At 37.0% G+C, this 16,982-nt stretch overlaps 1 protein-coding gene across 5 annotated transcripts in view; it reads right to left on the bottom strand.

Annotated features, from left to right (window-relative positions):
• Positions 1-16,982, bottom strand: part of OSBPL6 (oxysterol binding protein like 6) — a 46,941-nt gene that overhangs the window by 18,775 nt on the left and 11,184 nt on the right. For 2 of the 5 annotated variants that reach the window (XM_053982913.1, XM_053982911.1), the window contains exons 2-9: positions 16,058-16,153; positions 13,073-13,195; positions 11,014-11,067; positions 10,241-10,354; positions 9,959-10,123; positions 9,303-9,435; positions 8,761-8,864; positions 7,828-7,920 (exon numbers count right to left, since the gene is read on the bottom strand). In XM_053982913.1, the coding sequence (XP_053838888.1) occupies positions 7,828-7,920; positions 8,761-8,864; positions 9,303-9,435; positions 9,959-10,123; positions 10,241-10,354; positions 11,014-11,067; positions 13,073-13,195; positions 16,058-16,153 (882 nt within the window). Of the gene's footprint in view, positions 1-2,967; positions 3,043-3,200; positions 3,277-7,827; positions 7,921-8,760; positions 8,865-9,302; positions 9,436-9,958; positions 10,124-10,240; positions 10,355-11,013; positions 11,068-13,072; positions 13,196-13,625; positions 13,629-16,057; positions 16,154-16,982 lie in introns of all 5 variants that reach the window. The other 3 variants (XM_053982909.1, XM_053982910.1, XM_053982912.1) reach the window with 3 other exon arrangements.

Consider the following 16,982-nt stretch of genomic DNA (forward strand, 5'->3'; position numbering starts at 1 on the left):
AGGGAGCAGTTTTATCAATTCCTTCCTGTAAAAACTGATATCAATGCACATTTTAGGTTTAGGTTCTGATTTTCCAATTAAACCCTCAAAATCCTCAAATCCTGTTGGATCTATTAATCATTCCACTCATGAGCATACTCTTTGAAATACATTTTCCACGCTGTTCTTTCTTGGTTTCCAGACACATATAGTACATTAAATAGTAACTCTATGGCATCTATCTCATATAAACTTTATTCCTGCTCTCATTTATTTTGATTTCCAGCTATATCAACAAAGTATATATTGTTTTTATTGGACCTCATTTTAGCCTCACATCAAGAAGAATTTGTTAACAGAAGATGTAGAAAAAATTCCTTCTATTCATACTGGGTATTTTACCCTTTACCTTCTTCACAATTATCGGGTTGCCTGTCTCAAGACCCCAGCCTAACATTAGGTTAATGGACTACTGTGGCTAAATGTAGGTTAATTTCAAATTTATTTTCCAAAACCTTTCCCCTTCTTAAATGGGAGAGCATGTTTCCAGAACTTTCTGGCTGGGAGCATCACAAAGCTTCAACTGCTCCAGGTGGCTCCAGAAGGGCGAAGTAGGTATCTACACTGTACCTGTGTGTATGGGTACACCCATGGGAACCCTTCAGATCATCCAGAAGGCAGGAAAGAAGCTGACACCAGCTATAAAGTCAGAGCTTGAGGGAGAATGCCCCCAGCCCCACATGCCTGTGGTGATGGGGAAGGCTCCCCAGACCCACAGGGACTGACAGAGCTGCAGGCAGGCTGCCCACACATGCAGGGGGGCTCTTTAGTCACTCTCGAATCTAGCTGAAGAGATCTGCTTTAGATCCACCATTTCTGCCTCAAACTCAGCTGGCCAGGCTGAAAAGAAAGGTTTCTGCAATTATGTTTATTGAAAAAAAAATTACTATTTTCAATTAAGCCCTAGAAATGGAATTTATGTGTTCTACAAAACACTACTTGCACACTACTTGCAAGAAATATACATTCACATAACAGAGACAAGTAGCCTTGCTGACTGCTTTAAATTCAAGAGCCAAAAATACTGAACTGTTGATTGACATGAACTTTTTTAGAAAAGTTTCCAAGCTACTTTCCATAACAGATGAAAAAAACCCACAACAGCCATTTTCATTTTCTTGAATAGGCAACAGTCCAGGAAACACTGCCAATATACTTCTCTTCCCCTTTTTTCCTTACATGGCTGTGCTTTCTCTCTGTATTCATGGTGACTTGATCCTGACTTTACTACTTATACTCTTTTTGGTTGTTTTTTATTATTGCTGTTTTGAAGGTTTTTGAAAAAATATTTAGCTTATTGATCCATCCCTCTAGTTTTCTCCATACAGATACTTCTAGACATAACCTCAGATGAACCTTGTCCCAACTTCCTGCTTTACACCAGAGGTGTTGTACCCACTCATCCATCACCTTCCTGAGAATTACGTGTTCACGTAGGAACAGACTGTTCCTGGCCGAGTGGGTTGTAAGGAAAACCTCTTTCTGCTGTGCATTTAGCTGATACAATTCTGTATCCCGCAGTCCATGCACACAGCTTCACTGTCTGGGAGAAACAACCATTTTGTGCATCAGCCAGGAAGAACAGGCCATGGCCAGGAACACTGCAACAGCCGCAGAGTCATTTTGGTGCCTTTAGCTTTCCTTCCGCCTGTATTTTCTCCAGCTCCTCCAGAACCTCCCTCAACAGGTCCTCACTCGATCTGCAGGCAACATCTCAGCAATTCCCTGTTCTCTTAGTGCCTTCCAACTGCAGTCCAGCTGCATTTGTCTACTGAAGCACTCCCTAGGTAAGGAGTACAGCCCTTGCCAAAGCTGTTTACTGCTGAGCCTTCTGGTTAGAGCCTCCCACCAACACCGCTCAGCCCTGTAAACTGGGAATCAGGCAGATTTCTGTGCTAGGCAGACAGACCAACACAGCAACCAATTACAGAGCACGCATTCAGCATCAACTGATTACAGAGGAATGAATTTAGATTAGTTAATTTCAAAGCTGGAGAAACACTGATGTGTCTTGTATGTTTTAAAAGAGCTGAGTTTGTGGTTCAGGTAGCAGAAGCTCAAGATAGATAGGCTTAACCAGAAACTATGTCAGATCTAGGGGATTTTAGCTTTGGCCTGGAACAGCAGATCCTGGAATACTTCAGCCTGGTGAAGACATTTGCTGCTTGGGATAGGTAAGGAGTTTGCATTAAAGCTCACTTCAATCTTTAGCTGAACAGTCCTCCCTATCTAGCTGTTGTACTTATCTGTTGAGGGATTAGTACAAATGCCTATATTGGGCCTTCCTAATGAGTACTTTCTTGATAAAGCAGCAGCTGAAGATATCCTCTTGATGGCAATTCAAGTTCACAAACAGGACTTCCCACAACTAATTCCCAGCCCCGGTGCTGATTTCATAGCTCCCTATTTTCTGACAAAGATTTAGAGAATTAGCAAAACTACATACAGACACTGAGGTAGTAATATGACTTTTTGGGATTATGGAACATAAACAGAAAGTGCCTCAAATGAAAAGGCTAACCTCATGCTACTTATAGAAATATCAGGAAATTTTATAATTTCATGGTTATTTGTAACAAATCTCCTTAGTTCTATTGTCTTGCTATAACTGTCACAACATCTTTTAACATAATTTGATCTTTTTCTTCTATTCTGTATAGTCTGTCAAAGACTTACTGCGTGCAGGGCCCGAGTCTGTCACTTGCACTTACATAAAGGAGGAGGGACATGTACCATGTACACAAGCTCAGACCCACATTTATGGAACACATTTGTGTTGGGCCTGACCACTTCTAAGAAACTCAGCTGAAAGGGGGTAGCATGGACACCTCCAAAAAGTGCAAGAAACATTTTCATAAGCTTATTACACAATCAAGTTACACAGCGTCCCATCCTTAGAGCTATCCCTTGATTTTTAAATCCACTCACTGTTGTAGCCACTGCAGCTGCCAGTCTCTGCCGGCGTCGTGTTGTGCTGAACTGGCCCTTCGGTGCCGGCCCTTCCTGACAGTGAATGCAAGAAAAGAAGGAAGTAGAAAAAGAGAAGGGAAGGGGTGATGGGACACAGGAAGATGAAAGGTGATCAGAAAAGGGAGAGGGAGAGTCTTTAAGTGGGTTTCCATTTTGTTTACTCTTATGGCCTACACATGTTGAGGACATACCATGTGTTTTCAGCTGTGCATGCCAGAGACATAAAAAGCTGGATACTTCAGTAAAATTATCTCCAGATGAGTTGGACTGCAGTATGCTCACTAAGGCTACAAAAAAGAAATCAACTAGCATTGCCATTCAGAGTAATAAGGCAATAATGGAATAAGAGAACAAAAAGGATGCTACAGCATGCCAGAAAATAAAACAAAAATCAAACTCCTTCTGGAGTCACTTGACCATCTAGAAGATGAATTCTGAAAGAGATCACTTTGCAATAGTGGAAGTGCATAAACTGTGGTCACTGAAGATGCATGTGGCTCAACGGTAAAATTTTTCAGTGTGTATGTTATCTAGTGAGTTTTCTTAAGTAAACGTTCCTGTACATAGCTCTGGCATTTCCACAACCATCCTTGAGCCTATTGAATCATTTTCTCCACATATCACTTTTTTGAGTTCCACCTGCTTTTCCCATACATTATTGAAGGCTTGGCTTCAAAACCAAGGCAAAAACTCAAATAAAGAAGCATAAATAAAAACAAAGTATTTCAACAACTGCTTCCTTTTCTGCATGTCTAACTTCTGGCCTCATCCTTTTTAATTTTACATTTATTTTACTTGCAAGAAAATTTTTCACTGTACATTAATGTCAAGCAAGTAACTGTCTAACGCAGAGGAGCTCCATATCTGTCATAAAGTCATTCTATTTAATCTTTAATCAAAATGCCATTATTTTGAAGTCATGTTAAGATTTTGGAAGACTGTGAAATACATGTTTCTGCTTTTAGAAAACAATTCTCAACTCCTTTACATTTTTCTTCACCTATAGACACTACAGCATTTTTAGATCTATATACATTTTTACTTTTTCTGCAAGAAGCCTGATTGTCATACAAATAACAATGTGTAGATTGGATAAATGGACACCATGCTGAAGAACAGGATATTGTATTTCAATTATTAGCTGAACTGTCTTACTTTTGTAACATTCCCAGTCGGGTTGTGACAGTAGAGAATGGCCAAACACTTCACCCTCTGGCTGATATTAGTGGCAATGCCACTGACAGCTGGAAGGATTGTCTAATGATCACAGTAAAAGACTTGTGGTGCAATATTTTATACAATTCTCACATTAAAAAGATGTGTGCATAACCTGTGAAATACTGAGAACAAACTCTGTTAAAACAGAGAACAGATCATATGCATAATGTAAAGCTCTTTGTGCTCAAAAAAATATGTCCATTCTGTGAATAAGAGTATGGAAGAATATTCTTATTTAAATAATAGGGACAAACCTATGTACAGAGAGAGATATGCACAAATTTATACGTATACAAGATTATGAATGAAGGTATGCATTGTTAAAATGGGAATAGTGAGCTTTCCAGGACCACACACTCTCCTCAACACAACAGAAAATGAGGTCATAATCTGAGTTGCCATAAAAAGAAATACTTACTTAAGGGAAAAAGTAGTAACTAGTCTGGGTCTGGTTTCAGTTCTGAACTGAAAGCCTTAGTAAAGCAAGATGATTTTTCAGATTACTCCATAATACACAGCTCTCTATTAAACTATTTCCCCTGTGAAGTCTTGGAATTTTAGAACTTTGAGCTTTTGTGGGAAACCAAAATATCACTGGTTCTTTAGTGTTTTGCAGCAATGGGGTTTTTTTTCCTTCCTTTTAAGCTGTCATGAGAATAACAACTTAGCCTTTTACCCAAAGGGAAATAAATAATAATTAATAAAAAAAACCCCAAAACCAAAAAACATCCCAAAAACCCAACAAAACTACTCAGTTCTTGTACAAAAGTATAATTTATAAAATGAATTAATACAGGTCAACTAACCTGTTGTTGCAGGCCATTTTCAAAAGATTTTAAATAGGCTTTTTAAAAACAAAATGAACCTCCTTCATAAAAGTAATCTCTCTTAAGAAAAGCAATTAATGTATTACTTTTGAGTAAAGGCCTGTAAATTCAGCTGTTAATTCTAAACAACTTAGCAATAGTAAACACCCAAACCTGCAAATGTACAGACACAAGCTATGCTCAGTTTTACTTCAGGGGGTAATCCCACTCGAGTTACAGGGATTAGCTCTGTGAACAAAGTCAACTGCACACAAAACTGGCATATTTAAGTGGTAATTATTAATGTCTAGGAAAGAAATAAAGCCATTTACTTACAAGAAAAAGTATGTTTTAAATACATTATGCACCTAGCATTCATACTGCAAGAATGTGTTAGCAGGAATCCAACAAAAACATTAACAAAAGAATGTTAACAAGTACAATACAAAACCTGGATGGAAGAATTCCCTCCTTGCCTCATACACAGAGGATACTGAGCCAGCAGAAATCATACTCTCATTCCCCATCACTCACAAAGCACACACCTTTATATAAAGCCCCTAATTTTATGCTCCCCAGAAGGATGCTCTCAACATTGTACTATCAGAACATCTTTGATGTAGTTAAAAACTGCTCATTCTGAAAAATAAGTGAAAGTACTCCAAATTAAAAGTACTCCAATAATGAAAAAAATAGGTGCAAGTACTCCAAATGGAATTAACAGTGGAACTAGCTGAAAGTTAGTTTGTTAATATTAGCATTATTCCCTAAAACTAACGAGATGTAGGAAGGTATGAGGAAAGTAATAGTACAACAGAAATCTTACTGGTACCAAATGTCAACCATTCAATAGCAAATTATGAGTAAGCACCATGAAAACAATGATCACAAATCAGACAAAATGCTTCTCGGTAGGGGATATCCTGATAAACAGTTCAGAAAGACTTGAAGCAGTCTTGGAAAAATAAGCAATACGGAAGACCAATGAAGTAGAAGGCATGTCTAACAGAAGAACAAAATGGGAATTAGCTTAAAGGGCTTGTAGGCATCAGAGGAAATCCATATTTTAGTGGCAACCTAAGCAAATTAGGAATAACACAATGAGCAAGTGAGGCCATCTTCCTACAGACCACAGCTCTAGCACTCAGGAGACAGGACAGCCCTTGGAAGACTAAACTGAGTCTATCAAACTAGGCAAGATAATGGAGTAGCCACCAAGTATTCTTTGTCTTCTATACAATGTAGAACAATTTTATTGTTTCTGTTTCACTGCAAATTAATTTATAGATCAGACAACAATAACGTAATACTTTGCTGCAACAAAATAAGCTTTATATTTGCAGCAAGAACTCTGGCAGGAATTAATGCTGACCCAAGTTAGGCAGAGTTCATTATCAGTCCAGAAGTGACAGACCCATGTAGAGCAATGCCATGCACTCAAACTCTCTCAGGGGAACCTGCAACCCTATTTGAAATTTTCAGGAGCTGAGGCACACCCCTGCCAAACCACAGACATCAGTTTGATGGAAGCCCAGGCCAGTGTTACTTCAGCAAAGGGTAGGTAGCATGGGAACAGCTCATTATTCACTATGACCAACCATAAATCGTAATACATTGACTGCTTTCATAATTTTTGTGGATAGGACTTCTCTGAGGTTACTGTGGCATGAAAGAAGAACATGCAGTGGTGACTGACTCTTCATAGACACAAAGTACTTGCATGCATTTTACTGATATTTTCATTTCCCTGTGTTATTCAGCACCAGGGAAAAACTGTGATCCTTCAATTGCATGACATGACATGACATAAACCACAAGAACTCCTTTGTTAATAAACCTTTTTAATCCAAACAGATGCCTCATTGTTCTACCTATTGTGATTTTCAAAGTATAATAGGTAAAAAGAAAAATAAACTACAAGAGCTGCAACGAGAAAGCTGATGCAACTATCACCTCTTCCTTCCTTAAGATTATTGATCTTAAATGAAAACTCCTTAATGTGCCTCTTGGGAACATATTAAAAGCTTTCAAAGTTTGTACTAATTTCAAGATATTTTAATGGATTAAAAGTTGCTGACATTTACTCAGTAGCAGACATCACAGTAGTGATTCTTGGCTCCCAAAGCCAGTTGAATAGTCCTCATTATCAGTTGCTTAATTGTAAAAAAGATCAGGTTTTAGATCAAACTTCAGAATACACAAGTGCTTCCAACAAAACACAAGGCAGCAACACATGCACATTATGCTTATTTCTGTGCTTTCAGTTCTAGGGAAGGATGGAGTAAATTCTTCCTTCACATAATTTATTTCTTGGTTATTTTATTTGTTTCTATATTAGCCTTTTCCATAACAGAAGGCTTGTGAAAGTACTTATAATTGGTAATATTCCAAGTATAGGTCTTGACAAAGACTACTGGTGTGCTTAGTACTGCATTCTGCTTTTAACTTGATGCCACTTGTTCACTTGAAGGCAGCTGCCCTTCTTTGCAACTTTGATATGTAATAGCAGTATCCCCGTATGGTGTGTGTATATTGAGTTTTGAATACCTTAATTGACTAATATTCAGATCCCCCTCCCTTCCCTAGATGGCAATGTTTTTATATGAATGAAAATAAAATCAGTATTTTTCTCACTATCTTCTCTAGGTTTTGAAAAACAAACTGAGATTTAATTTACTTCATCAGAAACATGCAAGACACCACACTAACTTCCTACTTTCAGCTAATATATCATTTCATGCTCAGAATTTAGTCTTAAAGTACAGTGAAAAGTAAAACATAGTGCATTCAGTACCTGAAGTTGAATTTTTGCATCTTTGCTGACACTTTTTGTTCTCCATCGTCTCGTGACCCGCTTGTCTTTCTTTGAAATATCTACACAGTTAGCCTACATTACACAAATAGTTAAAAGCAACAAAGTGCTATTAAGTTGACACAAGCAACACAGACAATACAGCAAGTTAGTAAAGAATTGTAGCATTAGACAAGTACAAATTAGAAAGTAAGGAGAAGAACGCTGCTGCTGGGGCCTGAAATTGGAGCAGTGATCAGCTGTAGCTATCCACATGCTTCCATAAACACATGGTACAGTTAGCTGCTTTAGCAAAACTACTGGTACCCTAGCTTTTCATGGGTGTACAATATTTAGGACATGATCTTGAAATCCTCAGGGATTTATGTTGTGGTACTACTCAGACATTTGTACAGACAAGAAGATTCAGTGAAAATGGAAGAAAGTATTTATGATATAGAATCTGCTGTTGCCTTCTGGTAAGAGGAAAACTCACCCTGAACTGGGAAACAGTCCAAAACTTGGGACCTTTGTACTATGCCCCCTTTTCTAGAGCATGCAACTTCATCTTTGAGGGTCTTTGGGTCTCCAATCCTTAAAAAACTTAAAATATTATCTTAACACAACAAAAACTCCTTAAATATAACTTCAATTTATACATGTGTTCTATTGTAACAGTCCTCAGTTTTGTTTTGCAAATTACTTAATCATTTGATTTGTCCTATTTAACTCAAATACTGAATACATCTTAATTACTTGTTTACACATGAAACAGAAACAGTATTACACAAAATTAAAATAGACATATAAGCATTTCATCCAAGATTCATTATTATTTCAGATAAACATTCTGAGTTAACAGACAACACCTCTATATTTCCCTTAACAGAAAGAACAAATATTTCAGTGTAATGATTTATGTTCAAGCATATTTACCTGCATGTCTGTGAAATTTGGTGCTGACTGTGTCCTCTGTAGTATTTCTAAATTTTGAAGAAGTTTACTGAGTTCCACAAGGTTAGACTGACAATGAGCAAGATCTAAGAGATATAAAATAAAAATACATTAGGTGCTTCAATTCAGACTTTTTATTGCCATGGTGTCCATTGCTTGCACTTAATTGCACGATAAAATTTAAGTGTTCAAACCCCTTGTAGTAAGGCATCCAAGTAAAAGTTTTATTTTGTTGGACACTTGTTATTTCTATAGGAGTCAGCAACAACTCTGGACCTCAAGAAGTGATCATATTTGAACAATGACATCCATCAAAATAGCACAGATTATTAGGATAAATTTTAAAAGCAACATCCCAAAACATACAGAGAGCAAAGCTCCCACCACAGGGTAAAAGTTTCCAATTATCTGAAGAGCTACTATGTGTTCACGTAAAGATGCAACTTAACTACCTTACAGGACTCTTTCTTATATCAACAAGAGGTTTTGCTGAAAGAACAAGGCATGAGAAGATAAAATCTAACCTTCTGCACATCTGTCCATCTCTTCAGAGTCCTGCAACCAGGCTGCTACTTTACTCTGACCAGTAGTGCAGGTGACAGGAAGGCTGTTACTGCAAGGTATAGGAGGCTGCCAGGGGAAGTTATTTTGTTGCACCTAAAGCATAATAAAATGCTTACATTTACTGTGTAAATGCTGTGCTGCTTCGTCAGGGTAATGACTATATTACTTCAGAATAGAAATTAAATTATGCATTGCATTTTCAGTGAAATCTGTGATTTGTCTCCATAGTTCCCAAAGACACAGATTTTTCAGAACAGCATGTTGGAGAATCAAACCAGGAACCTCACAAATGGACTGTGCTAGGTACCACTTACGGAAGCTGGTGTTTAAGAGGAAGAACACAATCAGCAGAGAGACAGATTTATACCTGGTGACAAAGGCTAGTGCAAACTGCAAGGGTGGTGAATACTTTGCAAGATCTCTACATCAGCCCATTCTAATGAAGTGAGGCTAAATTAGACAGTATTTCAGTTAATTTCAGCTGCACACCCTCACAGCTTTTCTCTGGCCATCGGTTCCCACACTGGAAGCTCCTGCCCTATTGGCATTAGAAGAAAAGCCCACTGAAACTGCCCACAAGCAAGCCATGAGTTTTCAACCAAAGAACGCTGCACACCTTTCCATCTGACACATTGGCAGCTGGTGAAGACTCTGTAGTAGATGCTGAGGGGAATATGTGGAAGCTGGCATCCCTGGGAGATCTCACAATCTCATTCTGACGGTACAACCGGTGGTGCCGTAACTTTGAAACCCATGCATCAAATGAATCCTGGGATTTCACCTGGAGAAAAATTTACTGTCACAAAAGCATTCAAGATACTACTTTTTTGCACAATCTTTTACAATTTTATTTGTTTCTACTGAGGATGAAAAAACAGCATGTAGTTTTACTTTTTACCTTTAGGTGATAGATATGTTCTTCTGTGTCAAGATCTATTCTACGAGCCTTTTTTTTTATAGACATGACTGATAAACCAACATCAATGCTCCCATGGACCTTTCCTTTCTGTATCTAAAATAAAAACATCAGGGTAAAAATTGAGAAGTATCATGCACTTTTTCTATATATTTAACAGAAAGCTATCTAGTACTGAAATGGTTTCCCATTTTATAACATTATAGCATAAAGCCATATTAAAAAATAAAGCTGCATTCAGACTAACCAGATGAACCATTTAACCACTTATTATATTTATAGTCAGAAAAGTATCTCACAAGAAATGCTGGTACAATGCCAACTCCAAAGTTTAGGTGTATTAAGTTATTCACACCAGTGCACTGGTACAGGTAAGTGAGAAGCAGAGAAAATTAGACAGTACTCGACAACCTACTGCTACGACTTGGTAGTTATTGGTATCAAATGTAAATAATTCTTTGTCCTCTCCACAAGTCTCAGAATAATCAGCTCTGGCTGACATAAAAATTAGAAAAGAAAAATACATGGTCAGGTTAATCTCTCAAGCAGCTTTATTCAAGAAACTACCTCTAGTAATTTAACTTATATTTCCATAGAAGTAAAAAAGGTAGAATTCTTGGAAGCCATGACCAAAATCTTACATTATCTTTAAATCCATCAACAATTTTCATGTGTGTACTTTCATAAATATGCCTAGAGTGAGTATGAGCAGGCTGCACTTCATTAGAAGTTTTAAAGTCTTCAGCTCTACTTACATCAATTGGTGACTTTGAATATTTCAACATTCCATTATCCAGGACAAAAAACCTCTGAAATTATAAGAAAAAAATCCAACAACATTCTTTCTTAATGAGTAGATGTAATTTAAACTGTGTACAACAATTCATCTGGAGAAGGATTACCCTGTAATTACCCTGTAACAATTAAGAAATGTTTTGGGGGTTGGAAAGAGAGGATAAATACGGTATTAAATAATTTTCTTGCTTGTTTTTTGACAACGATTATTTTCTAAACAAACAACAAAAAATAAAACCTAGAGTCTCTTTTTCAACATTAATTTCTAGGTTTATCTTAATAAACTTTGATAATGAAGGGTATTTTTTTTTTTCAGTTTTCCAGACAATGCAATAAACTTTCTAAGAAAGAGACTGCAGGACAAGAAAATTATATCTGTTTCTTCATTTTGTCCCTGTTTTCTTCCCACAAAAGCTGGTCACATTTCAAATTAGCAACCTACCTTCCCTATCCAGAAATTGAGAAGTTTTTCCTAGTGCAAGATCTACATCTCAAAAGGAAGACCATATGAGAGACCATGGTCTACCATCCAAAACTTTGCGCCTTATGACAGACCTGTACTCAGTGGAGTACAGATGAGATTGTAACTCGTGCTGAAGACACCTTGTCTAGTGTTAATCTAGGTATTAGTACCAGAACAAACATTGCAGCGTTCCCAGCAACACCCCCAGGTGATGGGAGGGCTGATGTTTCAGGTGTTAGTGATACAGGGTGAGCCACTGCATCTTCACTGACAAGGTTACCAGGACTGGCCTAACCTGATGGTGCCTGTGCTGTTGCTGCACCTTTATTTCTGAGCAGAATCCCCTATTCACACTGTATTTCTCCCTCTGTTAAAGCTGCCCTAGCTTGTCTGTACCAGATCACTCAAGCTGCTTTGCAGTCAAGTTAATGCAGACTTTGGCACACAGCATAAAGCCTAGCAGGAAACTGGACTTGAAATGACATTTGCTAACTTGTGTTTATCATCACTAACTTTAAAAACATGCACAGTAATAGCAAATAAAGCCTATTTTTAGAGTGTAACTGAAAGCATTAATCTATGTTAAAATCCCAGAACACAGCAAAATATTCTGCATGACTCTCAAAGCTGTCATGACATGGGAAGGAAGGACAATGGTTTCCTTAGGTAAACCTGCTCAATTAATGCTACGAGCAAGGTCAGTAGTTAAGACTGCAGAAAATTCCTGTCAAAGATAGTTCTAGAAATTCTGTCAGTCACACAACAGATGGTAGCAATATCTCACACAGGGCAGGAAAACAGTGTTTTTCTCTACCCCAGCTGCAACCAGCACATTTGGAGATATAACTGCTTGAATAAGATGTCACAACAAGAAGAACATTTTAGGGTTTTTTTTTTTCATAGATATAGTCACTAACAAACTTCATAAGAACATGAATATCATGTTCTTATGAAGTTTGTTAGTGACTTATTAACAAACTTATTAATAAACCCAATGTTTCAAAACCTAAGTTCATCATAGTTCCCAAGGTGAAATGTAGGGCAGAGTAGAGGGGGATGCTAAAATGTGAAATTCTTAATCACATTAAAAATTACCTACACAAGTAACTGCTCTAAATTCATCTAGATCATCAGTAGTGATTGCCTGTACAGAACTGTGAAAGTTGGACTTCTCTTGCTCTCCTATAAATTAGTTCCATACCAAAACAGACATTTTCACCAAATAGCAACACATTAATATCATGTATTTTAAAAGTTTGGGAGCAGTGGTTTATTCCATAAATTCTTAAATACCTCATTAATTGATTTTTTGGAGGGTCAGATCAATTTTATTCACAAATTCCCTCTGGATTTTGAATACAACCTTAGGCAGCAGGGACTGTGATTTGAGAGCCATGAACTCTATCTGCAAACTAATTCAGTACAGAGGTGGAAGGAAAAGTCATACACCAAAATCGTGGGTATTTATTTGACATCCTAATTTTGCCTAGACAAAAAAAAAATCCCAGCCCATAAAATAAGGTAATAACATTCTGACTGGTTTATGAGACATTTACCTTGTGCCAACCTTTTAATGGCCATTTTCTCTTCTTCAGCATGAAACCTTCATGTTTGTCTGGCTTCTGGACATTGGTCTGGCCTATTTTCAGACCCTCTATGATTTCCCAGCTGTCAGGTTCCTGATGAAAAATCATGAAGACACATTGATTAATTAATTTTGCACACACATGGTAAAAAATTGCATTTAGGAGAGGCACAAATTCAATGCAAGACAAAGAGGAGGAGCCAGGCTTTTAAATCAACCTGTTTAGGTACCAAACTACATGGTCATTATATTATATCTAGCTGTATCTCATTTAAAACTACTAAATACAAACATTTTCAGATGTCTAACCCTTACCAGATAAGATGCATAGTAAGAGTGCCCTTTGTGATAATTCTTAATTATAAAGAAATTTAAATTTTCTGATCATTAAAGTACAAGCTGCATTGGTTCTGGATGCCCCAGTTTTTCATCCAAATCAGAAAAACTAGCAGAAGATGTTGCTTTATTGTTGATTTTGAGTGTAGCTAGTGATAATCTTCAAAGGCATTTTATGACAGTTTCACTTGCTAATTGAGCCTTCACAAATCTGCAAAAAAGATTTTTTTTCCCTGCATTCATTTTGACTGTATTATGAGAAATTTGTAGGAAAGCTAATGAATTTTCTCTCCAGAGAAAAACAGAGGAACAGTATCGTTCAAGATACAACCAGCTGTATGCCTTTCATGGAGCCAATTAAAGCATATTTCTGGTACATATCATTTGTTTTGCATGGTGACTGGTGCAGCTCAAGCCAGATTTACACTGTAACACAGTGAACAGGTAAAGAACAATGCTTTTAAAGAGAAAAATATGGAGTCATATTTTCTCTTAGAGTATATTTCTATCCTCTTGCTACTACTGTAATTAAAAAAATTCTGCAACAGTTTAAAAATCTCTTACTGCCAGATTCCTCAGACTATGTTTTACTAATTATACCTTACAAAGCTGTAAACTTGCATTTTCTCAGCTGATCTGTCATAACTCCTAGCAATGTTATGAAAAGTTAACAAGAGAGGAAGGAGGTAATATAGCATCAAACATTTAAAGGAAAAAAAAATTGTCTCCATATTTCCAACAAAACTGTTCAGTGCCAAGTGCTGTCAGTCTTTCACAACACCTCCAAATAAACTACACAGCCCTGATAACATCAACATTTCTATTATGAAAATATAGTTGCAAAAGTAACAGCAAATTTCAAAACTAAATTTTGAATAAGGTCTTGGTATTTTAAGAAGGGTGAAAAACTATCCCAAATAATAAATACTGCCGTAAATTATAATAGAACTCTTTATTCAGCTTAGTTTCCCCTGAATAACCATGAACTAATTATCTCATTGTCTGTAAATCCCCTGCTCAAAACGCAGCTTTATTTTACTTCCCCATGTTTTGCTTCAATGTTCTGTTTCCATTCTACAGAGGAAGCGCATATGTATTATTTTTTCCCTACATGGGAGTACTTGGCACTTGAGGGGGATAAATTAAACTCTAAGTCATACACCAGCAAGGAGTCTCTGCATCTCTGCCAGCTGATTCTTCACCATATTGATTTCTCCTTTAGATGATCAGCTGCAGGCATAAGTCTTTTATCTACTAGATAACATCAGTATTGATTAATTCTCAACTAGAAACCACACAATCTCATATAGCTATTCATTTAAACAAAAGACCAGATACAGAGGGATAAAATGAGTAATTATTCAGTACAGTGAGGATACTTGTCTCCTGTTGCATCAGTGCCACAAGCTGTTCTTAAAACCCTCCTAACAATCCTAACTGTGCCTCATCCCACAGTTTTGGTGCGTTGAGATATGCCCAATATAAAGGCCATTATGAAGGAGAGACAAAAATGGGGAAAAAACAGAGTGAAAGTGATACACTTGAAGAGCCCTCATCCAGGGCCAGTTCTCAAGCACAGCAGCAGTATTTTAGGACTTCAGTGATTCCATAGGTATTCCATGAGAAACAGCCCTGTGCAAAGCAGCATCACTGGGGGAACACAATCACAGCTTTCAGTCCCTGACTCTGCACATGTCCCTTGTTTGGGGATTAAGGGAGCCACTACCAACTGCATTCTCAAGTTTTGACTGCAAAATATTTGTTTTCCAAATAAAAACAAATAAACCATTTCATTTTCCCTGGATTAACAGAATGTTTCCTTTCAAAATTGTTTTACCAGGTCTGTTTCAAAACTTACAGATATTTCATTTCAGATTTTTATTTTTCACCAAATATTCCATCACAGCACCCTCACCTTTTCTTTTGCACGCACTCTTATTTTTGCATCTGAAGTATCTTAAAATAAAGCGTTCTTTATGTGTAATTAGACTTGTTTGGAATCACTTATTCCAAAACTGAGCAATTTACCCAGAAAGAAGTCAACTTCAAAACAACACACACAAGGCTTCACTTTTTATGAGGGTGATGTCACCCCTGCAGTTGCATCCTTTACTCTGCCTCAGGAAAGAAAATCTCAGCAAGAGCTTTTAAATTTCAAACTACACACAAGGGATGTATTAGGACATATTTTTTAAACTAATATTTATTGGCAGCAATTTTAGATTTGGATATGATTTGCTCTACCTTAATAAGAGGATTGAACTGGAAAACTTCTCAAAGTCATAGAATCATGCAATATCCTGAGTTGGAGGGGTCCCACAAGGATCATCAAAGTCCCTTCTAGCCCCATTTTCTGAGAAAGTAAAATTTGTTCCTGAGGCCATCCACACGAAAAAAAAAAAAAAACCCAAACCAATCCTTGATTTTGTTAATATAACATCTACTAAAGATAACTGGCTCTTCTTACTCCTCAGTTATAGAACAATAAGTTCAAGAACAGACTCACAATATACTCAATGGTAGAACCATACAAAACACTGTCCCTGAAGTATTAGTCAAAATACTTTGTAACTTTAGAGGGAAACTCACTGCCCAGACTCCATCCCAGACTTTTGCTTACCTTGGATAGAGAGAGATGATCACTTTCAAGGAACTGCTTACTTAAAGAAGGGTCTGTGCTTCCTGAAGAAGCCTTTCGCTCCAAAATATGAACACTCTAAAAAAAAAATTAAAGACAACATCGTGTCTCAAAATATACAAAATACCACCCCCATCCATGACTTAAATGCACAAATGGTTTGCCTTCAGAGGCAATATACTTCTCTTTCTTTATTACTCAGTTTTTAATTAATTACTCTTGTTTAACCTAGAAATGATGGTGAACTAAAAAAAAAAAAAAAAAAAAAGCCAGGAAAGACAAGTAATGCAGTTCTTACCTCTACAGAGATTCAAAGTGCTCCTAACCAGACCTATCATGTTTTCTGTTAATATACAAGACACTGAATGCACATACTCTGCAGTCAGCACTGCCCTACATTCACTTTGCATAAAATATTACTGCCTCTAAAATATTCATTATCACACCTTAGCATTTTGTTATTGGCTTCTCAGCTGAGAAAAAGTAACATGCTACACAAATGCTTTTAAATTACAGGTATTAAAAAAAATTCGTTACTGTGTCTCTGCTTGGGCTTGCTGGTGAACATTCATGGAACACTGTGATCCTAAACCATTGCAGCTCTTTTTACATATGACAATACCATAAAATTTTGCATCTTCAAAGCATTGTAATTAAAATGAAATACGCAATGTCACAACAAGTCCTGAAAAGACTGCTATTCTTAAAACACATCTAAACATGTCTCTCCGTTTTCCAGAAAATGGAAACATGTCTCCATTTTCCAAAAACTCATACTTTATAAAAGAAAAAGCATTTTTGAGAAAAGGGAAAATTACCATTACCATCTGCATTTCATTCTCTGGTGAAATTTTGCTACATCTCACCCTACTATTTGGTAAGAATTCTACCACAACATGTCATTAGT

The sequence above is a fragment of the Vidua macroura genome, chromosome 7, assembly GCF_024509145.1.
Source record: "Vidua macroura isolate BioBank_ID:100142 chromosome 7, ASM2450914v1, whole genome shotgun sequence".
Lineage (NCBI taxonomy): Eukaryota > Metazoa > Chordata > Aves > Passeriformes > Viduidae > Vidua > Vidua macroura.